The sequence below is a fragment of the Amaranthus tricolor genome, chromosome 7 (assembly GCF_026212465.1).
Source record: "Amaranthus tricolor cultivar Red isolate AtriRed21 chromosome 7, ASM2621246v1, whole genome shotgun sequence".
Taxonomy (NCBI): Eukaryota; Viridiplantae; Streptophyta; class Magnoliopsida; order Caryophyllales; family Amaranthaceae; genus Amaranthus; species Amaranthus tricolor.
Genome location: NC_080053.1, coordinates 5,819,610 through 5,844,524, shown reverse-complemented (window position 1 = coordinate 5,844,524; position 24,915 = coordinate 5,819,610). Strand labels below are relative to the sequence as shown.

Here is a 24,915-nt window from a genome sequence, read left to right as displayed (position 1 = left end):
TCTATTTGATAGGCGTAGCTAAATTGAAAAAGTACGACCGTGTTAAAGAAATGACTGATAGCTGATTATAGTGATTGATTTGACTAGTTGATTTTATTAATTGGCTTGATCAATTGATTTTGAAACTGCTGCTATAAGCAGTTTGTTCAAGAACAGTGTATGCATATCAATAAGTTGTTTCAACCAGCTAATTCATCAAACACTAGCATTAGCTGGTTTGACCATTCAACCTTCTATTTACATCAAAATAAGTTAAAGTTGCTCAATAAGTAAACAACCCTATGTTTTTTTTCTTGTTGATTAACTTTTTCCTTACTAAAGAGTTAAATACAATAATAAATACTTAATTTTGAAGTACTAAACATCTCAAGCTCTCATATTTTGCATTTCAAACGATGAATTAGATAAAAAGCTAAAAATAGTCACCATTTTTAACTGATTAAATAAGCTAACTAAAAAATTAACAACTAACATATATTATTAAACTAAAATTATGAATAATAAGTAAATAAAAAATAAATGTTAATTAAAAAATTTTTTGAATAAAAAATCGAAAAATGGACCACTTGCACGTTTTGTACGACTTGAGCTAGACCAAGTCGCACGTTTTTGCGCGACTGAGTCCATTTTATATATTCAATTAATATATATTTTTATATTTCATTAAAATTTTGATTTTAGCTCGGTTGAAGAGATTTTATAAAGAAAGGGAGCAAAAGCGAAGAAAATTATTTATAATGCAAATTTTTTGTGTTGAAATTTGATATATATTTTCACTCTTTGGTCATGTGACTTTCGATAGGAAAATTGCATTTATGTAAGGTTTGCAACATTAGAAACTAAACTTTAAAAGTTTTCTAGCGATATAATATGTGCCTAATTCCGACAATCAAGCGAGAAATGACGATCGTTTAAAGTTTGTTGTAATTTTTAGTACAAGCCGTAAATGAACCAAATTGTGTGCGATTAGGCCTTGGTCGAGTTGCACACAATGTGCGCGACTGGGCCTAGGTCGAGTTGCCCATTTTGAGTGAATCGACTTAGGCCCAGTTGCAGGCTTTTTTTGCTACGGGTCCATTTACCATGTACAACAAACTTTAGTCTTTATTACTGGAAAGCTCTTAAAATCTAATTTCAAATGCCGCAAACCTTGCATTAATACGACCTTCTTATCAAAAGCTATTATCAAAAGAATGAACATGTATCAATTTCAGCACAAATATATTTGTATTTATAAATACTTTTCTTCTCTTTTGCTACTCTTGTTTGTAAAAATATCCAACCAAGCTAAAATTTAAAAATTAATAAAATAAAAAATAAATATTAATTAAATTAATATTAATGCTAAAAAAATCGAAAAATGAAACTAGTCGCACGACTCAGCCTATAGCCAGTTGCACGCATGTTTTGTGTGACAACACTTAAGCTCAGTTGCGCATTTTGTGCGACTATTCCCTATTTATTTTTTTTTAAAAATTTCAAATTGCATGAAAGTTCATTTACATTCGTAATCAATACATACCGAATTGTTTTGGTGATCAAATTCATCGATCATATTGCTTTGATGTTTAAATTTAGTTCAGAGTAGTTTTTAGAGACAATTATAAGGATAAAGTTATGAAATTCATTAAAAGCACTATTTAAAATTTAATATATAAAGAGTGACCGAACAATAAAAATGGTGACAACAAATAATTGCCTAAGAATACGAAAGGAGTTAAAAAATTTCTTGGACTGATGATTGATGAGTCAGTGGCGTAGTAAGTGAAAGATAGATGAGAATGAGAAGTGAAAATGAGAGGTGTGTTTAGTCTATTGGAGTCGTTCATGCCTCGATGCGTCATTCATCTTCGTCCGAGAATCTCATTTGTCATTTGTCAATACGTGCAGCGAAAAGCTCTACTTCAACACGTAAAAGGGTTGCGTTTAATATTTACTAGAGATTATAAAAAATTTATGTAAAATTGTATTCGCTAAACCTCTTCATCAATAAGAATTGTATGGATGCCGTTCACTTTACCATTCTGTTCATAAGTTTTCCATTGATAAATTGCTTTGATTTTTATTCTCCATGTTCCGGTTTCTCCCACAATATTTCTAATCATGTGGTAGCTTCGAGCCATAGGGATAATTTGTGCTAAAAACTGAGATGAATGACAAAAGGATAAAATTATTGAAGTGTTTGATGGGTGAATGACAAAGGGCTAAAATTTTTGAAGTGTTTGATAGGTGAATGACAAAAGGTTAAAATTTTTCATGCATTTTATAGCATGAAAGTCAGGTTCAATAATCCTAAAATTCAAATATATGTTTCTATACCTAATGCCATAAAAAGTTTTGTACAGATTTCATAGTATTCTAAATTGAGTAAATTATAAAATATATATTGCATCATATTATGTTATTTTTGTATTATTCTCAAAGTTAATTTTGTTCTATTCCCAAATTAAAATCCCTAAAAATAAAATCCTCTCAATTTTTCCCCAATAGAACCCTAAAAATCAATTTTAGACTTCACTGATATTTTATTGGTTCTCTTATGACTTGTCTGATTTAATATCTAAAATCAGTATAATTAATTTTAAAGTGTGAGTTAGAATTTTACAAATTGTGTTCTAAATAAATTGCTTTATTCATTTTTAGAGAAGTATTCGTTCTGTTTTAATCCTTAAGTGTCTCAATTACAGATTGGTTGTTAATAATTTCTGTATTTTAGGAAATGATATTGTAATTATAAAGAATTTATTGACAATATTACAGAAAATGACAATATTACAGAAAATTTGTAATTATATATTTTATATTGACAATATTACAGAAAATTCGGTATTTTAGGAAATGATATTGTTATTATACAGAATTTATTGACAATATTACAGAAAATTTGTAATTATATATTTTATATTGACAATATTACAGAAAATTACAGATTGGTTGTTAATAATTTCTGTATTTTAGGAAATGATATTGTAATTATACAGAATTTATTGACAATATTACAGAAAATTTGTAATTATATATTTTATATTGACAATATTACAGAAAATTACAGATTGGTTGTTAATAATTTCTGTATTTTAGGAAATGATATTGTAATTATACAGAATTTATTGACAATATTACAGAAAATTTGTAATTATATATTTTATTGTAACACCCAGTAATTTATCGGGTCTAGAAATAAGTAAAATATAATAAAATAAAGTATAACAAAATAAAATAAATTAAGTAATATTAAATTATGCTACTTTATATAGTTAATTATAAGTAATAAAGTAGGTTTAATTTTAACGGTAACGAGTTTTATCGCGTGACGTTTCTTTTCTATTGTGACAATAATATAATAATTACTCAATTAATTAATTAATTAAAAAAATTGTTAAGGAGGGAATGGAAGGGGCAGCCGGTGGAGTGTAAGGAATGGGAGGAGTTTGTAACTCCTCTCATAAGTGGGATTTATAGCGCAATTATGTTTTGTTTTTAATTTGCCCATTATTAATTCTTAAGCCTCACATAATCACTCCATTTTTTTTACTTTAGCAGCCACAAAATTTCGGAAAAAAAAAAAATTTCTCCCTTTGTTCCATTTGTTTCGGCATTCTCAAGAAGAAAAAAAATCCTTTGTTGTTCAATTCAATCTTTTGTTCAAGGGGTAAGTTTAGTTGAATTGTTATTTATAAATTTTATTCACAAGATTTCTAAGGTGAAATATATTTTATGTATGATGATATCCTATGACTTTTAGGAGGATTGAATATATTTTCTTTTATATATAATTTTCTCTACTAATCCTTTAATAAACTTCAATTTTGTTAAAAGGATTGAGTTATGTTTCTAATTTATATCCTTTAGCAAAGTTTAATTTGTTAAAAGAATTAAGTTAATATTGATATTTAAATAAATTTCTTTTATGATTTACATTTCTCTAACAAAATTACAATTTGTTAGTAGGAATTTAAATGGTATGGATCAAGTAGTGTAGTCCTCTATGAAGTTAAAAATCGTTTAGAAAAATTGGATTTTTGCTTGAGGGATTGTGTATTTATATATATATGTCTTGAATTAAGAAGGATGATTTTTGTTTTATGATTCTCTACAAAATTTTAATTTGTTAAGAGAATTTAAGTATTTAATTTAATTCTTATAATTTGTGGAATTTTAAGTCTCTTAAAGATCTTATGAATGGGCCTATTCTTTTTATTTTGATGACTCTTATGCTTTGATGATGGGTTTTTTGTGTATGAATATATATAAAATAATAATAGCAACAATAATAATGTAATGAGAGTTCTGGACAGCAGCTGCTGTCTCGGTATTGTGCCGATTCGGAAAACGTTAGTCGTTTCCGTTGTTGGTTTATGTACCCGATGTGTTTTTTTTTAAAAAAAAACTCGTTAAACGCTTAAAATAATTGAAAATAGTAAATGGATGTTAGAAATTACGAAATTTGGTACCCAAGGTAATTGACGTGTTCCGTTATGGCGAAGTCGGATTTTTCATTTGAATTTTCTAAACTGTCTGAAATGGCCAATAAAGTTTCTGGTCAGAAATTAATTTTTGGAATCATTGGAAATTGGATGAAAACATTTAAAATTATCAAGTCTTAGTGATATCTTAGTGGTATGGAGTGGATTAAATGTGTAAACACGATCTAATATGTGATCGTTTTGTGTGTGTAATATAGGACCTCGATTTATAAGAGGGCGAAATTCCTATTGTGCTTGAGCAACGTGTGTTTGCAGCGTTTAAGGTACACGCTTAGACCATACTGTTTATATGGTTGTGCAAGTAGTGTTGTTTCATTTCTAACCGAGGCATTGTAAATCACATAAGGATTAGACACCTCCAATAATATGAAATAATTAATTGGAAATTGAGAATTTATGTGTTTGTCACCCAAAGGGGTTGACGTTTGGTTATGTTACCCAAAGGGGTTAACGATTGGTTTGGATTATTATAATTATTGTTCCCATGGCAGTTTTGGATCATTACGGTCACCATGGGGGTATGCATACTTTAGCCTTTGGCGACCCGAACAGGAAGGGCAACGTCTTAGGTCAGTGATTGCCTTGGGATTAGCTCTCCCAAGTGTATTCCACCAAAAATATTTGAATTTATACTTGAACGACCCGAACAGGACGGGCAACGTTACAAGATTGGAGATATTGAATAATGAATATATATTAGAGCCTTTGCATGTTAGGATAAACACAATGCTTGTATTCAACCTGTTTGACATATGTATGAAGTCTCTGACGTGTATTGGTTGTTCTTTGGAACCTGCTACGTGTTGTCATACGACGTTCAGTAGGTTGATTGCAGGTGGGGGCTGGAGTGAGGACCCAGCTTAGAACCCGTAACCATCAAGACTAAGATATATTTTGTAATAAGTTTATGGGTCGAAATAACTCGGTTTATGTAACGAAAGTTTATGACGTTTTTCTTTTTATTTCGTACAACTTTTTAACTAGTCTAGAGGCCGGTAGGCTCTCGAGTTGTATATAAAGACTTCCGCTGACTTGTTTTCTTTGTTTGGCGTTGTTTTCTTGCGTTGACCATATTCCTTTACCGTTGGAACGTTGACGATCCGAGTAAAAAAAATAAAATTTTATTTGTGTCCGTTTGTGAACCGGGATCATGTTTTCATATGATTTCCGGGTCACTTAAACCGGGCCGTTACATTTATATTGACAATATTACAGAAAATTTGTAATTATATATTTTATACAGATTTCACAATATTCTAAATATGTTTCCAAAGTCAATGCCATAAAAAGTTTTTATTGTATGCTTTCTCACAATAAAAAACTGATTGCACAGCTCTAAACAATTTTGGAAGATAACGTTTCTGTATTTTAAGCATTCATGTGGGCGGGAAACTGTTGAAGGAGAGGCTGACATGTGTCAGTCTGTTTCTTCATTATTATAATTAATGATTAATGATTTGGGCTCATTTGTAAAATTTCATAAAAAATTTAATGTTATTTCTATGATGATGAAACTATATTCATAAAAAAAAATTTTGTTAATAAATTTTTGTTATCATTTAATACTATTTTTTCCAATAGTAATATATTGGAATGAATTTTATGAAAAGAATGAAATTTTTCAACCAAAATTACACTAGTTTTCATTCTCATTACCACCGTTAATACTGCCTACCAAACGGACCGTAAAATATAAAAAAATGAGGAAAGCGGGTAGAAATGAGTGTGAATTATGGTAAAAAATAATACGCAAGTTGTTGTATGAGATTGTTTCATTGTGAGACGCGTGTCATACCGCATATGTCACTAAATAATCTAACGAATACAAATTAAATTAATTTAAATATAAGCCTTTTATTTTGGAATTGTCTACAATCTTTGGTAAAAAGTAGCTGAAAATATAAATATAATTCCTAGTAATACTTTCTCTATTCCACTCATTTTGCATCAATTGTTATTTTGGTCTGTTCTATTTATTTCGGATCAATTCTATTTTTTGACAATGACCTATCATTTTTTTTAAATCTTATCCATATATTTTAATTCTATTTTAGTTTCATACACACAATTTATTTTATCTCTTTATTTGTTATCAATTTTTTAAAAATCTCACAAGTTGTCTTTACTCCCAATTTGTTATTCATAAAGAGTAAATTTTGTGGAAACGGATCAAAATAAAAAATATATTGCAGGAACCCAAAGTTTGCATGAAACCAAAAAAACCGACATTTTAAGAAATGACAGTCATTTAAATTGTGTAATTTATTTATCTTCGGTTGTATCGTTGTTCATTTGGTTTTGTAATTAAGCATTAGCGTAAATAGACTAGTAGAGTTAAATTTAGCACCTCTAATGCACGTGTCAATGAAATACTCTTATAAGTACCGGTATACTTTCTCTGTTTTTATTTACTTGCACTTAAGAATAATTTCATACTATTTGTCAGTGTTATTTAATTTTCATATTGTCTTTAATCTATAGGTTAAAATATAGTCATGTCGGATCTTGTTAGAATCATCTCAATGTAAATTTTATTGATTTTCAATTTCTATAATTTTCAATGCGTATAATTAGAGATATAAATGATTGAATTAGTGCAATTAGGGCGTGTGAAACTGTCCTTGGGTGCAAGTAAAAAAAAAGAGAAAATATATAATTATATATAACACTTTTGCAATTTCTTAGATTTTTCATTGATTGTTTTCCAAAATTATTATTAACTTGATAAATAATTTTAAAAGGCGTGTTAAAATTTTTATTGACTGGAAGCAAAAAATATTGCGAGAGTAACTCTTTTCTAACCAAAGTTGCCATTAACTAGACATATTTTTTGCAAAAAATCTGAAATAAGTACCATAATAATAGTGACGACATTATTTTAATTAGATTTACTTTTTTTAATCCTTAAATTATGAATTATGTTATTTATTTATTAAGTTAAAAATTTTGTTTTGATATATCATCATCATCATACCCAATATTCTGTCTGAAAGCGGGTCTGGGTGAGGTAGAGTAACGGACAATCCATATCCGTACTTTCTTTATAGGAAGGACTAGAGGAAAGCAGTCGATTTTACCCATTATAGTAAGAGCCCTGCAAAAGTAGGATATGTAAATATAGTTGATCTAATAAAAGATTTTCATATAATATTATTGTAATATTTTATTTCATATAAACTACCATTTTTAGATGTTATTTTTATACATGAATATCACGTTAAAATTAAAATCTAATAAGTGTGTTGCATTTGGCAAATGGTTGTGAAACTGCTTTTTGACATTTTACAACAAAATTATTAAATTGTATGTTTAGACTATAATCTCTTAAACTAATATACTCTTGCCCGGACTATTTGCTACATTATTGTTTTGAATTTTTTTTATTATTGGTTGTTAGTAAGAGAATATGCCAAAAAAAATAAGGAAATTAAAAACCATGTTGATGGATGATAAGAAAATATTGAGTTTAAAGATGAAAATAGGAGAGAGAAAATATATAATTATCATTCCTTAACAAAGAAATGTATCAATCTAATTAAAACCCGGAAAGAAAATTATATATAGCAAAGTCGTTGCGACAAGGAGAGTGTATGTAGTAGAAGCACATACACACTTATTTAAGTAACCAAGATTATGAAGAGTAAATAATTTGATAACAGAATCTGTAGTATATTCAACATATTCGGTTGTTGTTGGTTTTCCTTTTATGTTAGACATTATTGAACTGGGAATAAGTATACTCTAAGAAACCCATGCTCAAATGAATTTTTTTTTTATTTAATTTAATGCCAGAATAAATAAGCAACCCAATGCGAATATGCTATATCGTCGTTTAATTACCGTATAAAATCATAATGCGAAATTTGGTTAGTCTTTATTCTGGTGAATACTGGATTTGCATTGATCAATAATGAGAGGTAACACCTCAATTTATACAAGAGGCTGGGACTAAAATAAGGAAACAAAATATTAACCTAAACCTAAATCTAAATAATAGGAAACAAAATAATCTTAATAACCTAAATATTAAAAAAGATCTTAACTTTCTAAAACATAATATTCTAAAATAATATCTTTATTTTATTCTCATCTTTATTTTATTCTGCATTCTGTTTTCCTACACTCCCCCTCAAGTTAGGTCTCGGATCACCGAACCAAACTTGCACAATAATTTTCAAGTCTTCGAATCCAATTGCCTTTAACAGAAAATCCGCTAGTTGATCTTTTGATTTAACAAAGAAAATTTTGATAATCTTTTCTGCAAAATTTTTATAATTGATTTTCAACTTTTCGAATTTAGATAAAAGGTAAAGAAATAAATTGAGTTGATTTATTTTATTATTTGGTTGAAGGTTAGAAAACTAATACAGGTATGGATTTAATGAAACAGTTTGGATAGGAATTTGGGTAAGATTAGTAGAAAAATGGGTATACAGAAAGTATTTTTCATATGTACCAATTTTCTTTCCTGCCTCCTTTTTCTCTTTCTTTTCTTTTATCACACTTTTCTCCATTATTTTAAATGAACTGCCATTGTAAGCTTCGGTGGCCACTACAACGGTAGTTGCCGAAGCTGCTTCAAAAATGCTCAAGTTTATCTTGCCTCCGGTGTCTCTTATATTTCTCCCCCTCGCGACATCACGCTGGATGGATTCATTCACGGGAGGTAGCGAAATTGACCCGTGTAGAGTCCAAGTCCATAATTCATGGGCAGTAGTAGTGAATGAAATAACGAGGGCGATAATGTCGGAGTTAATGCATGCGAGAATCTATGACATAACCTTGCTATCATATTGTTTTCATTGTGGAGTTATGGTTGTCAGGGGAATGACGGTGATATGATTGAGCATCCTCCGATCGCCAAGTTTAATTTTCATTTCTTTACACCACTTGGTGTAATTTTTTCATTAAAGTTTTCGGATACCTTTGGTTTTTTATTGATTTTTGGGTTTGTATCGATTTTTTGGTTTCTTTGTTGAAGAGAAAGATAATTTGCTCAACCTCTGCTAATGAAAACATTATGTTTTCCTTTTGATTTTTTTTGATTGGTTTGGTTTGATTGGTTTTGTTTTGATTTGGTTTTTGTTTGGATCAATTTTGGTCGATTATGATCTATGAGAAAATACCAATAGAGTTTTTCCGTCCAGAAAAACCTTACGGCGCTGATACCATGTAGAAAATCGTAATGCGAAATTTAGTTAGTCTTTAGTCTGGTGAATACTAGATTTGTATTGATTAATAATGAGAGATGACACCTCTATTTATACAAGAGACTAGGACTAAAATAAGAAAACAAAATATTAACTTAAACCTAAATCTAAATAATAGGAAACAAAATAATCTTAATATCCTAAATATTAAAAAAAATCTTAACTTCTAAAATAATATCTTTATTTTATTATCATCTCTATTTTATTCTGCATTCTATTTTCGTACAATTACAATTTTTATAAATAATCTTATACAAAAAGTATAATCTAAGGGAGGCATCTATGACCGACCCAAGTTGAATAACAATCAGATAGTACAATTACAATGGTCAGAAAAATGTTTGAGAGTGCGAGTTACTTCTATGTTTATTCTCAAGCTCAGTTGCTTGTCTTTGGAAGTAAGGATGCAAGTTACGAACACCTTCTAAGTACACAGGCGTCTGCATTTCTATCAAGCGGGATACCTGCAACGAAACATCTTGATTAAGACTAGGAACTGATTCTTAGTTTACAGCAGCTGTCTTTCTTTATTATATTTAACTTCCTAGTGATTGAAAGACTAAAGAAACATAAAGCAAGGAGAAACACATTACAGAACATATATAGCTATACGGGTTCACAAGTGTTAAGTTACGTAATAATTTATAATTTATATGCCTGTTAGGAAGTACAAAAACATTAACCAATCAGATGTGTATGCTATTGTTTCTGCCTTGAAAAGCCAATTAATAGGTGTATCTGAGGTAGAGGGGTAAACAGTCGTGCCATAGTTGTTGGAGGGGCTAAAAACGAGGAGAGGCCATGGCCTACCCAAGCCCACCCCTTCTTTCGTCTCTGTAGGAAAAGGAATGTTTTTGTGTATGTGTGAGAGTGAGAGTGGCGGCTGCCATTTCCTTCCTCTAAAAACTATTTCTGTCTTATTTAATGCCAAGTAGTGATAACTAACTAACTTTCACAGTAGAGGATAAGTTTAATCCTCCTTTTAAGTAAAATGTACCCTTCAATTTACCAAGGAATTTGTTCTCATTTTGAAGTTGTATCACCAAAAATAAAAGTCAATTGCACCTTTACAAAGTCCAAAAAGCTTTTCCGATTTTAATCGATCGATACCAAACTCATAATCAATACCTTGAGCTCAAATCCTATATGCACATGGGGATTCTATAGTGAGCGGCTTTTGGAGCCAACTACCACACAATTTTGTTCTTGTTAGAATTATTGGTGAATTAGTTCACTAAGTAATCAAGACTCTGATTAAGAGTCTTAATCACATGTGTTAGTGCAAGTAAGAAGAGTACATAGTACTTCTTTGGGATTGGTTGTTTGGGAATCAAGGAAGTACATTAGTACATTGTACTAAGTGTGAGCGGAGGCTTGGTTGATGCATAACTTGGGCACCAAGGGCTTCCACTCAGACGAAGGACAAGGTGTAAGAGCCATTGGAGACCAAAGAGGACCATAGAGATACATGGAAGAGGCAAGAAGCAGTCAGCAGGAGGCTGACCGGGACCTGCTCGAACGAACGGCATTTATGCTCGTCCGCCAGCAGCAGCTGGTTCTAACCTTTACTGCATCGTTTTTTTGTTTGGTGGTATTGATGTCCACCCTTACCCCCACTTCCTCTATATATACCCTTCATATACAAGGTCGTAAGTGTGCCAAAGTCTCATGTATAGAGCTCAATCTATTGCTTAAGTGTTCTCCCTAATTAGCTCCTCTCTTTCCTTACAAACATTTTAAAGAGACTTTGTTATATGGTAGAATTACTTTGTGTAATGAAGATGTTAGAAAGGCTTTGACTCAAATGGACCCCATTGATTCTCAATTTGCACAAAAGTTGTCCATTGAGTCTAATGATGCTTTATTTATTAAGGAGTCAAGTAGGAACAAAAGAGGCATTATAAGTAACTATTGTAGGAAGAAAAGTCATGCCACCTTTGTTCCTACTTACTCCTTATTAAACAAAGCATCATCGGAATCAATGGACACCATTTGTGTAAATTGAGAATCAATAAGGTCTTTTTGTGTCAAGGTCTTTCTAACATCCTCACTAAACAAAGTGTCTCAACCATATATCAAAGTCTCCCTAAAATGCTTGTAAGAAGGGGGTAGAGAACTTAACAACATAATGGTCAAGTCTTCATCCTCAATAGAATCCTCAATATTTTGTAAATCCGAAACAATAAAGTAAAACTCACTATGATAAGGATTCATGGGCTTACCTTCTTACAATCGGATATTATACAAACGAATCTGTTATGGTCTCACAAGATTCAACCATAGTTGAGGAAAGAAAACAGAAATAACAAGAGCAGAAAAGTGAGCAAATCTGAAGAAAACAACAGTAAGTTGATTTCGAGCATTAGTCACTCTTAACAGCTTCAAGGTATTTCTTTAATATTCAAAATCATACTCTATTGAAATTTCATTCCACTATTTATAAATATTGTTTTCTTATTACTTGCAACATCACCTACTTGGCTTACAAATTCATTTCTCTTTCCCACCTCATTCCAACCTATATCAATTCTATTATGGCCTTATTTGAGTTTTGTTAATAGAATAATCTTTTGTGCCACCTCCGCATTTTGTTTTTTTTGTTTCTCCTCTTGTAGGTCATCCAAGGTTGTTGTTTCACCTTGCCCTCAAAGTGGAAATCGGAGGAATACACATTCAACAAGCTTGCTTCCTCCCAAGTTGCATATGATTCCGAGAGTTTCTCCCATTGAATCAATACCTCTAAAATTCCTGCCTTATTGTATCTCCACCCAAGTGCTGAATAATCCAAGCCTACAACTATAATCTTCGTTGATCTCAGCAGGCATCTCAGTGGTTTTATGCTTGCCAACCGCCTTCTTGAGCTAGGAAACATAGAACTAAAGATGGATACGACTATGTGAAGGAAACTTCAGTTGCTCCAGTTTTTTTAAGTATCCTATACGGACCATAGTAGCGATGAGCCAATTTTTCATTGTACTCTCGAGCTTTTAACTTCAGTCTATAGGGTTGTAATTTAAGAATACATGCTCCCTAGAAAGGAAAGAAACATCTCGTATCTTTTTATCTTCGTTTGCCTTCATAATCTGTTGTGCTCTCAAACCAAAGTATCTTTTCTTCTTCATTCAATTGGTAAAAACTGAAGTATCTTTTGAGAGATTGCCTCCCTCAAAAATTGGTAGGTCAAGTTTTTTGATTTCCAACTGTATTTTTCCGAGTTGTCACCACAAAATAACTGGTTGATTGTTTGAATTAGGATTTCCGCCATAATTGGAGTGGATAAAGGTAGGATTGGGGGTTGGATTGAGCGGAGGGTATGTTTGAAATAGATAGTTACTCCCAAAAAGGTGTAGCGTATGACTGATATTCTCCATTTGTGAGGTTAGGGTTGCGTTTTGTTGGTTAAGGGTGTCTATCTGAGTAAGGAGGGATTGGTCATTCTGGGATATTTCTGACTAGATTTATCCAGCTCAAAATTAAGTTGAGTGGGTATAGTGTAAATTTGAGGCTCGAGTTGTTCGAACCTTTGTGCTTGGGAAGGATTCACCATGATTGAATGCTCAGATAACAGGTTTGCTATGGGTTCACCAAGGTTGAGGAAAGAAAACAGAAATCACAACAGCAGAAAATTAAGCAATGCTGAAGAAAACAACAGTACGGTAACTCCAACACCTTCAAGGTATTTCATTAATATTCAAAAGCTTACTCTATAACATTTTATTCCACTATTTATAATATTGTTTTCTTACTACTTGCCATATCCCCTAGTAGGCTTACTGATTCATTCCCCCTTTTCCATCTCCTTCCAACCTGTATCAATTCTGTTAAGACCTTATTTAAGTTTTGTTAGCAGAATATTCTTTTGTGCCACCTCTATGTTCTATTTTCTATTTCTCCTCTTGTAGGTTACCCAAGGTTTGTAAAGACTCTTCAAGAGTAGTCCATTCATAACACTCTTGGTCATGTAGTGTGAATTCAATTTCTCCCAAATCCCTTTGGAAGTTACCTAATTCACAACTTCCCTTAAGACTTCATTTAAGAGGTAAAGTTGTATGGTTGATAAAGTTTTAGCTTCCATCTCATCATATTTAGCCTTACTACTACCAATGGGCTTCTTTTCCACACCTTCAATTGCCTTATAACACCATTTTAAATCATGATGGCCTTCATCTTCACTTGCCACAAGCTGAAACTTGTGTTTCTATCAAACTTCTCACTGTCTAACTTCATTGTCGACATTTAGAACATCAAACAACCACCACTAACTCCTAAGCCATGACCCTTGCTGCCAAAACCCAGCCTACACCATGACCCCAATAATTACTTGGTAACCGAAATCATCACCTATCATCACCACAAATCAAGATGTAGAGGAAGAAGATCAATGTGCAGAGGCAGGGATGTGGTGAGAACTGGATAAGCTTGGTCAGATCACCCCCGCCAATTTTTTCATTTGATCACTACGTAGTTGCTCATATTCAATCCCAATGACGTCCAAAATATCCAAGAAGTTCCAATTTAACCCATTTTTGATCCACCCAACTCGCTTCTGCCTATCATGTTGTGGAAGACCTTAAAGTCCTATTTCCTCCTGTTGGCTATCCTCAATCCTCATTAACTACAATCTAGCCACAAAAGAAACCAAAAGAGCCCGTCAAAGACAAATTTTCAGTAACTTTCTTACTTTAAATTCTTTCTACTTTCACTCTGAGCCATTTAACTTAAAGACGATTCATGGCACTACTTAAAAATGGGTTGAGAAAATCCCTCACTTCCACTCCAACAACCCCTTCCTCTCCCCGAAAACAATCCATTCCTTCTAAATTATTTTAATACAAACTGCAAACGTAGTCAGGTGATAAATCAGCTACCTGAGATATTGCAACAAAATTTCTCCCTTTTAGATACATGTACCCATCCAGCGAGTTCGTGGATTACCAATTCCATTCAGAATATTGATTTAAGTTTATCCTACTGAATCAAGGGATGTTCTCTAGGAATGATTTGTGTGAAAAACAACCACTTACAGCTCGACGAAATGCAAACATTTCTTCTTGTCCTGATAATAATGATATGATTCCGCTTGGAGAACCACCAGAACCTGTACTGCCTTCTGCTAAGACATCCCTACGGAGCTTTGCACCTTCCATCTCTGTTTCGAATTGAAAACTGAAAAACAAAAGATAGTCAATCTCTGTTAATTATTAATCAGCATGGACTATTCTCAAAACACAAGAAATTTCTTCACAAACTAGTGACAATAGCGATTCTTTCAATTTCCCTTCTAAAACATACCACCAAGAATATTACACTAAATCATCAAGCCCAATAACATGAGACACTAGGTAATCATGTCCAAACTTTAACAGCATAGTACCAGTTTCCATTTGTCGAAAAAGCTAATTTAATTCTCAAACACCTCAAATTTCTTATAACGATAATGGATATGGTTCATACTAGGAAGTGACTGAGCATTTCTGTGGAACTGTGAATAATGCTGCACAAAATAAATTTTATTAAATTTTCTTCTAAAAATTAGGTGTGAATACTTTCAACATTCATTCATCAAAAAAGTTAATATGATTTTCTAGCACCTCAGATTTCTGAACAGTAATAGATAAGGTTCATAGCTGTGGTGAACATTTCTGTAAAAGGGTGAATAAAGATGCAAATAAAAAGTAACAAGTATGAGCTAACCATTTTGACAAATGGATTTATTAATTTCATTTAGCTACACTAACAATGTCACAATCCAACGTTGTAGCCTACAACATCCATTGGCTGAAACAAATGTGTACTAAGTTGATTTGTAAGCAATCAGAGTCATGCCTTCATAGGCTAAACTAATATACACTTGAGAAAACAATCAAGGTATAAAGATAGGCATAAAAAACCAGCACTTGCCTTTCCAAATCAAAAAGAGTGCCTTCTTCGGTTCCTTGGAAGAGATCATCAACAGAACACGCAGCAGAACAAAATAGGCGACAATGACGGTTGTATAACTCATCAATGAGAGTGATAAATCTCCGTGCCTGAAAACCATGTAGTTGACAAGGACGAAGCATAAGCACTAGCAGGATACAGTTGTCCAGCATCAAAAGATTAAGTTTTGAGAGGCACTTAATCTGTGAATATTTTAGATACATGATTATCAAGTTTTTCTTTAAAAAGAGATAATGGTCATTTCATTTAGAATGTGTAGAAATTAGAAACAGTTATTCTTGAGCCAAATACATAATAAAGCTATATTACTTACACTTGGCCATTAGTGTTGAAAATGGGTAACGTCCAAGTTTCAATTGAGCCATTTTGACCAATCAAAAAGAAATTCCAAGTGTCAAGTATCCAATATACTTAATCCACACCATTGTACACTGTTAAGTACCCGGCACAGCCAGTGAAGTGTAAAAAAGAATAAATAGAGTAACAATGAATAAGAATTAATCTAGAAGAAAAAATGCTAATGCAGCACCTTAACATGAAAGATTAAAGAAAAAAGAATAGCAACAATTCTTCTTATAATAGTTTCTTTTTCTTAACAAAAGTGGCATCTTAACAGCCCACTGCAGACCACGATTTCTTCAAAACTACAAGCTATAATTTCAACTCAGTCATTTGAATCATACACAAAACTCATCCGTAATTAGTCCTGTGGTCTATGGTACCTATGGTACCTGGTCATAGTAGTCACCATAAATAACTCCAAATATGCACATATCTAGGTTAACACCCCGATTCTGGTGAATTCTAACTTCTAATTTCTAACTTCTAACTTCTAACTTCTAAAAATGGAGAATATTGTCATACCTGGTATTGAGATTGAAGGGGCACCTTTACTCATGTCAATAAGAGACGGAGGAGAGGGAAGATACGGGAGACAGGGGAGGAGACAGAAGCTGGACAGTAAGACAGTAAGGGGGTCTGGGTCCGCTGCTTTCTTATGTTTAAGTGGGAAAATATTTGGTTGTAAATATTTTATGTTTTGGTTGGTTAGTTGTTATGTTGAGGTGTCCTGGAATAAGTCAATATAAAGACTAATAACTCATTGTAATAGTTTTGTCAAGAAATTAACAGAGAAGGAAAATTCAGGAGTTTGACAGTATTCGAAACTGTACTTGAGTGTGTGCTCTTTTCATTTGTATTCTGCCTTTCGTGTTCATTTTGTGTGCGCAGGCTTTCAAGATCTGAGTGTGTTACAAATATTTCCAATCAAATTAAATGAATATTGAATAAATTATACACTCAGATTAATAAAGAATATTGGGAGGTAATTATAACCTAAAAACTACTTGAAAAGAGAATTAGATTCTAAACAGTTTCTTGTAGAACAAGACAATTCATAGTTATCTACACTAATATTTCCTCATCAACTGATATTCTTTAATTAACTAACTTAAGAGCACACCCCAAAAAACATATATGAAAAACAGAAACAGTGATAATGAAAATGATGTACTATCTTTGTTTCTTTTTGTCAGTCCATTGTTCAAACCAAGTAAAGTGATATCATCGATATGTAATGATGTGAGCCATGGAAGGAGAAGAAAAAAAGTCATAAAATGGGAATGCAAAGTAAAAAATGGGTGAGTTGAAGAAATGTATAAGGTTAAAACGTGGAAATAGTAGAAGTATATTGGAGAGAAATGCATGCTAACAACAATGCTAAAGTCTCCATTCTATCATATGGGTTAACTACATTAAACAACATAATTTAATTCAAGAGATCATCCATATCAAAGATATACTTTATTTAACCCCATTGAGTAATATTCTACAACTTATAAATCAATTTCAATGATCCTTCACATACATTCTCTTCCTCTATTCATTCCTACAAATTTTAATTCTTCATGTCATTCTTCATTTATATTATCGAGATCATTTTAAGCCAACCTTTTCACCGAAAACAATTTTCTCTCATTTTGTCTTCAATATATGTGAATCCAAAACCCTCAACATTTTAAATTATATCCTTTATGGTACGTCCACTCATTCATCTTAACATACGCATCACAACTATCTCATCATCTTACAAAAATATTATAAAGCCAAACATCCCAATCCATATAGTAGTATTGATGTCATAATTGAAATTTCGAATAAGGTATTACAAAAAATTGTAAAGCCAAACAACCTAATTCATTTAATAGTGTTGGTTTCATAATTGGGTTTTTGGCAATCCAATAGAGTTTCATAAATAATATGACATTAGAGAATTGTGTGCAAGAAAAACAAAAGAAAAAAAAAAAAAAAAAAAAACTAAGTGGCCAAACAAAAAGAAATGTACTTAAAAGGAAAGGGAAACAAACCAAAAGATAGGAATATTAAACTTCTGGAAACCAAAACCAAAAACAGGGGAGTTGTCAAATTTGAATTTACGAATAATGGATTCCCTTGTAATTTGCATCAAAGCCACTACTTCTTGCTAAAAAGACATAACGCGTCTTAAAAAGGCTCGTATGTTTAAGATTACATATTATCCCAAAAGTAATTCATTGCTTCAGTAAGGGAGAAAAAAAATGCTTCATTGCAATAAGCTATAAGCCTCTGGACACCTTAGCATAATTCCTGATCAAAGAGGATCATGTCCACCTCATGACAAAATTTGTCAGTTATTGGTTGCAGACTTTGCATTATTTAGACATAAACTTTTGCTTTAACATTTAAACGATGCTTGGAACCAGTTAGGATGCCTGCTACCCTCTCCAGAGCTAATTTTTGGCCATCTATAGCATAGCTAAAGTTATAGTTTAAGAATATTAATAGCTTTGAAGCATTTGATGAACATGCTTTAGGAGTCAATTTTAGGGCGTTGGCTCCCATCAGGCCATCCGATTGGTATTTGAATTGTTATTTCCTAACCTAAGGCCTTTCACAACCATCAAGTGCATTGTGTGGATCCGCCCTGTTATCTTTAGTCTTAAATTATCAAAAATAATCCATTATTAAGCTTTTTTTTCAACTTCCAGGCCAAAAGACATAAGTCAAAAGAACCAGAAGATGATATCTTATAAAAGATCATTAAGTCACTCAATGTTTAGCAATACAGTAGCACATGGAGGGGGTGAGCAATCTGTACCTTGTCCCTGATTCGCATGCTCATCACTGGGATGTCAGATATAAAGACAGTGTGGTAATTGTTGGCAATTGCAATGTAGTCTGCTGCCCCAACCTAACATTAAATAAACAGGTCAGTTGGTGCTCATAATCAATTCAAAAGGCCAATAAAAATGAAAAGCAACACAAATATGTTAATTAGTTTAACAAATTGATAGAGAGTTGAACTTGATATTATCAAGTCTGGATTTGAAGGTATTATTATTAAGTTACTTAAGGTTGATGCAAGCATCTTTTCTTCTATTGAGCAATATACTTTCCACATAGACCACATTCTGAAGAAATTTGATGTAGCTAGGAAAAGTCTTGGTGGGTCGGATGTACACAATTGTAACCTAGTTGAAACAAAGAGGTTGTTTCCGATTGACCCTTGTTACAAATATAAACTGCAACTTCACGTAAATAAAAAGCTCATGTTATTTAATGAGTCATTTTACTAGTCTATCATAATCTAAATACAAAGAGCTATAAATATGTGGCTCCATCAAAGATAACTTAAGACCTTCTTTTTACAAGCATTTAAAAATCCCCACGTACATCTCTTTTTTACAAAAATATAAGGAGAATCCAAGAGTGAGTACTACTACATATTTTCTAACAACAAGATAGCTTCTCAGTTGTACAAACTTCATGGAGCGAGACAAATATGCATGCGTCTAATCATACTTAATGAGCTTTTAGAGCTAAATTGAGCACGCTGAGAGATGCACGATTGCACATGGAGCAAACAATCCTTTAGCATTGTGCTTTTTAGAGAAGTACACTACTGTGAAAAATGGAAATTGACTTTGAAGATCATGCTATGCCCTTTATGCAGGAAAAACATTGGATCACTTATCAAAGAAAGAACAAGAAGAATGAAGGCACCAAGGCTGAACTGGCTAAAGAAAATTTTGTTGCTGACATGACAAAGAGAGGAAAGGAACATCAGTCAAGTACAATGAATGTGGTCATAACAGAAAAAGAATAAAATTTAGGGGGGGGGGGGGGGGGGGGGGGGAAGAATCTGCAGACTGCTGTAAGGTGGCATTTGGGAAAATCTAGCATTATAAATATAAAGGTTAATTTGTATTAAAGGTATGCTTGTGAATGTAAGGAATTGCCTCGGGGGTACTTGGAGGTGTTGTTGCTCGAAAACAGTTGACCACTTTCTCTGTAATTTCTGAATTTCGTATAATGTATCTAATCTCCCTTCTTTCTTATTTTTGCTGCCATAACTTTTAATCTTGCTTCTGGAAGTTATTAGACCATAGCAAACCTAATATCAGACCATATAGGTCATGGTGAATCCCTCACACTCAACGACTCGAAAACCTTAAAGCCGAAATTACAAAATCCCTACCTAAATTAATACTGATTTGGACAAGATCCATTCAAAAATTGCCAAAAACACCCACAAAAATGAAATCCTCATATCCCAATTAACCATCATTAACAAAACCTTGCAATTCTCGTGTGAGAAACTGTCCGACGAAGGTACCCCACAATCTGAACCATTTAGCCATACCTCAACCTTTAACAACATTCTTCTACACACAATCCACTCCCTCGCTACCAGTGACCCGTCAAAAAAATGGATTTGGAAATCAAAGAAATTAGATCTTCCTATCTTTGACGGTGAGAACCCATATGGTTGGATCATTAGGACTGAAAGATAATTCCACTTTTACAACCTTACAGAGGAAGAAAAGGTAGAGGGGCAGTTGTGAGCTTGTAAGGTGACATCTTGTTGTGGTTTCAGTGGGAACACCAACGCCACCCTATCACATGGTGGGAGGAGATAAAAGGCTTACTCCTTGGACATTTTAGTCCGGCTGACCAAAAATTTCATCCAGTCTCTAAAAATTTGGGCTCGTCTCGAGACCAATTGGGCCAAAAAGATTCTCTAACTCACCTATGACCCACACTTACAACACTCATCACCGATCCAGAAACCAACTTTCCCAAAATTCAAAAAAAAGCTCATCCTCAAACATCTCCCATAATACAAACCAGAATACCACCCCACGAGCCCCCTTCAATCTAAATACGCCGGCCAACCACACATACAACCGTAACAACCCCCCTAATTGCCCTAGGGTCACGATAACCAATAGAGAGATTCTAGAAAAGAGAGCTAAGGGATTATGTTTCACTTACAACGAAAAATGGTCCTTGAATCATGTTTGCAAGCAGAATGAATTGAGTGTTCTTTTGTTAATTGAGGGAGAACTGGAGTTAGAGGAACCGGAGAACTCAATCATCACAGAAGATTCTGAAACGACTATTACTAATACACTTAAGTTATGTGGTGGGCTTAACCAATTCCAAAACAATGAAAATGAGACGCAGCATTGGAGGGAGTTATCATGATGATCGATCCAAGAGCATATTAATTAGATTCTTGATCCTGATCAAAGATTCTACGATCCAAAAATAGGTGACCGATCCAAATTGTAGGTAGGATCTTAATGTTGGTAGAATCGTGCGATCCTATATACATCAAGAATCTAGGTGGTACGATCATAATACGATTATATGATCCTACCAACCAACGATTCGATCCAAGGGTAGTTTCAATCGTATTTTTCATATTATCCAGATGTCACTTATGTATAAATATATATATCTAAAATAATAATATCAATACAACTATAAAATTAAAGTTTTTTTTTTTATTTATAGTTTAAAAATGATTATCAAAAGTATAATTTTTCATAACTTAATAGATGAAATCAAGTAAGTTTTTATTTACACCTTAAAACTTAAAAAAAACAAACATAATTGATAATTAGTTATCCAAAGCATATTAATGCATATTTGTAGGATCACATGATCCTACGACCCGCTTTTACCGATTTCAATCCTACCCCCTCAACGATCCTAGGTAGAATCCGTATCCTAACAACGTGGCCTGGAAGCAACAAACAATTTCATCTCCTTAAACACTGTCCAAAAAATAAACCAAACTTATTCCACCCATGTCAAATTTGGAGTCACATTAGGCAATGGTGAACAAGATACAAGGTGAAGGGGGAATGCAAACAATTAAAATTGAGGTACAAGGTCTCACGATTTGTGGTGAATTTTTGGTTTTGGAAATGGGCAATTCAGACATCATATTGGGCTTGTAGGGGTTGGAAAAATTGGGAGAAGTCTTGACCAATTGGAAAGAGCAAGCCAAGCGTTTTCAATAGGAGTCACTCAGATTTCTTAGAAGACTATGGAGCGTATTATGCGGACAGAGATGCATGGCGTACTTATTGAACTGAATCAATTACAAGAGAAACTTACCAAATTAGCCGATACGACACCCACCTTCTTACAACTCATTTTAAAGAAGGTTTTGAAAGTCTTCGCACTACCACAAGACCTTCCACCTCCCAGAGAACGTGACCATGTTATTGTGTTGAAGGAAGGGACCAATCTGATTAGTGTGAGACCTTATCAGTATCCATAAATACAAAAGAATTAGATCGAGAACATGGTTCGTGATATGTTGAAGGATCGAATCATTTGCCCTTTAACTAGCCCTTTTTCAAGTCCATTCATCTTAGTCAAGAAAAAAGATGTATTATAGCGGTTATGTGTGGATTACAAAGCATTAAACAAAATCACTGTTTCGGATAAATACCCAATCTCTATCATCAATGAGCTCCTAGATGAGTTTTCTAGGGCTAGAGTTTTGTCCTAACTAAATTTGAAATCTGGATATCAACAGATTCGGATGAATAAAGAGGATATGGCCAAGACAGCTCAGCACTCATAAAGGTCATTACAAAATTTTGGTGATGGCTTTTGGGCTAACCAACGCTCCGAAGACATTTCAAGCCCTTATAAACGAGATATTTCGCCCCTATCTTCACCAAATTGTGATAGTCTTTTTTGATGATATCTTGACTTATAGCAAGAATAACATAGAATACGTCAACCACTTGTCATTAGTTTTTGATACCAGGACATAACTACATCTTTGTAAACCGTGGAAAATGTGAGTTTAGGGTCAACAGGATGGCTTATTTAGGCTATTTAATCACAGGGGAAGGAGTTTTCATGGATCTTGACAAGGTCTCTACCATGTTATAATGGCCAATTTGCACTAACTTGAAAAAGTTAAGGGGTTTCCTTGGTCTTACGGGATATTACAAGAAGTTCGTATGGAGATATGCAATTATTGCGAAGCCTTTGACTAAACAATTAAGGAAAGGCGCCTTTTGATGGAAAAAGGGCTTTAGCAGCTTTTAAAGCCCTTCAACAAGCCATGACCAAAACTCTTGTACTCCTTACTCGATTTTTCTAAGAGTTTTTTCATAGAGACAGATGCTTCTAATTTCGATCTTAGTGCAGTTTGGATTCAAGACAAACATCGAGTGGCAATTTTCAGCAAAGCGCATCAATACACTGTCAACATGTGTGTGGCCATTGCTGCCATACTTGATTAATGGCGAAGGTGTCTTGCCATTAAGAGCGTGGAATAGAGGTTTTCGAGGACAATTGAGGTGTTTTAGTAATACTCGGCCAGGTGAAGCCGTTTCGCCCACCATTAACAAATCAACGCAGGTACGTCTCAAAGGCTTAGACTATGGATGATATGAGAAGCTACGCTAACAGGAAGTCCCTTGAAATTTAAATATCTCTCTAAAAAAGAGTATTGAAGATGTCTGTCATACGATTGTACAGGGGTAGCCAAGGAGCTTTACTACTTCAGGAACAATATGGCAGCCACTAAATACGTCGTGTAGGGGTGTTTAAGGCCAATGAAGCGAGCTTATTGAGTTCAACGATCGACCACCGCAAACACCGAATCATCCCCGTTGAACTTAGGTAATCCTTCTGAAAAGTCCATTGATGTATCCTCCCAAACTTGAGAGGGAATAAAAAGGGGTTGTAACAAACTCGCATGATGCTAATGTGAGGCTTTAAGTTGCTAACAAATGAGGCATTACCGAACATGTTGAGCCACTTGTTTTCTCATAACTACCTAAAATCAATCAGTATCCAAATATTGGTGTGTTTTGAGCTTGCGATTATGACCTCCCATTGCGCAGTCGAAGTAAACTTGAATAATCTTAATAAAATAGGGATAATTGTTGGACCAATGTCATATGATTTGTGATTCAGTTTGATTCGTTGTACGGATTCGGATTTGTGATTTGCTAGTCAACATTTATATTGTTCATTCGCTTAGGTTGTTTGGTTCGATTTTTAGGTTGATGATTCGTGTATTTTATTTGTCAGAGTTTTTTCATATTATTTTATATAAAATATCAAACATTTAAGGATAAAATAGCCACAATATAAACAAAAAATTGTAATTCGTGGGTAAAACCACCGATTCATGTGACACTGTGTTGGACAGAACCTACTACAGAAGTATGTTCCACTTCAAGGTATAATCTAGAAAGTGATGCAAAATGTTGTAATCAAGTGCTGATAAGAACGATTCTACCCTAAACAATTTCACCTAATCTGAGCCCAATTCTATGCTGCTACGATTTTGAGATTGAGTTAACTCTATTGGCGAATCTGAGACCGTAAAATCGGACGATTGTACGATCTAGATCGCGATTTTAACAACATTGATGTGATCTAATTACCAATGTGATACCAAGAACTTGCAAAGAAGGCATAAGAGAAGACAAAATAAAATGAGAAGGCATAAGAGTAAGAATTTAAAAAAGACAAAGTAAGAGCAAGAAAAGTAGAAAATTTGAAAATGTATATGATTGTATTACAAGGGAGGTTCGAGCTACTCAATACTTTGGCACACACCCTGCCTCAAGAACACCAAAACTCTCTACACCCTGCCTCACGACTTAGAGTGTCGTGCAAACTCCCACACAGCTTCGAGTGTTGTGTAAACTCCTTAGCCTCTTATTTCTTATTCCAAAAACTAAATACAAAATCCAATACAAGATGGCCTTATATAGAAAATGCACTAATGCCACCTAAGCCTAACAACATAAAAGAAATGCTACCTAAGCTTGCAAAATAACCAAAACAAAACATAACCTATACAAATACTAACCAAAACAGAATATAACCTATACAATTACTTAATTAAACGGCCAACTCATCCCTCCTTCTTCTTTTATAAGTCTTAAGGATCGTTGGCACTGTGGGTG

At 33.3% G+C, this 24,915-nt stretch overlaps 1 protein-coding gene across 3 annotated transcripts in view; it reads right to left on the bottom strand.

Moving 5' to 3' along the window:
* Positions 1–9,861: 9,861 nt before the first annotated feature.
* Positions 9,862–24,915, bottom strand: part of LOC130818243 (uncharacterized) — a 29,406-nt gene continuing 14,352 nt past the window's right edge. For 2 of the 3 annotated variants that reach the window (XM_057684338.1, XM_057684339.1), the window contains exons 11-14: positions 18,774–18,866; positions 15,599–15,726; positions 14,722–14,863; positions 9,862–10,161 (exon numbers count right to left, since the gene is read on the bottom strand). In XM_057684338.1, the coding sequence (XP_057540321.1) occupies positions 10,027–10,161; positions 14,722–14,863; positions 15,599–15,726; positions 18,774–18,866 (498 nt within the window). In that variant the 3' untranslated portion in view covers positions 9,862–10,026. Of the gene's footprint in view, positions 10,162–14,721; positions 14,864–15,598; positions 15,727–15,950; positions 16,069–18,773; positions 18,867–24,915 lie in introns of those variants that run through there. The other variant, XR_009043943.1, reaches the window with a different exon arrangement.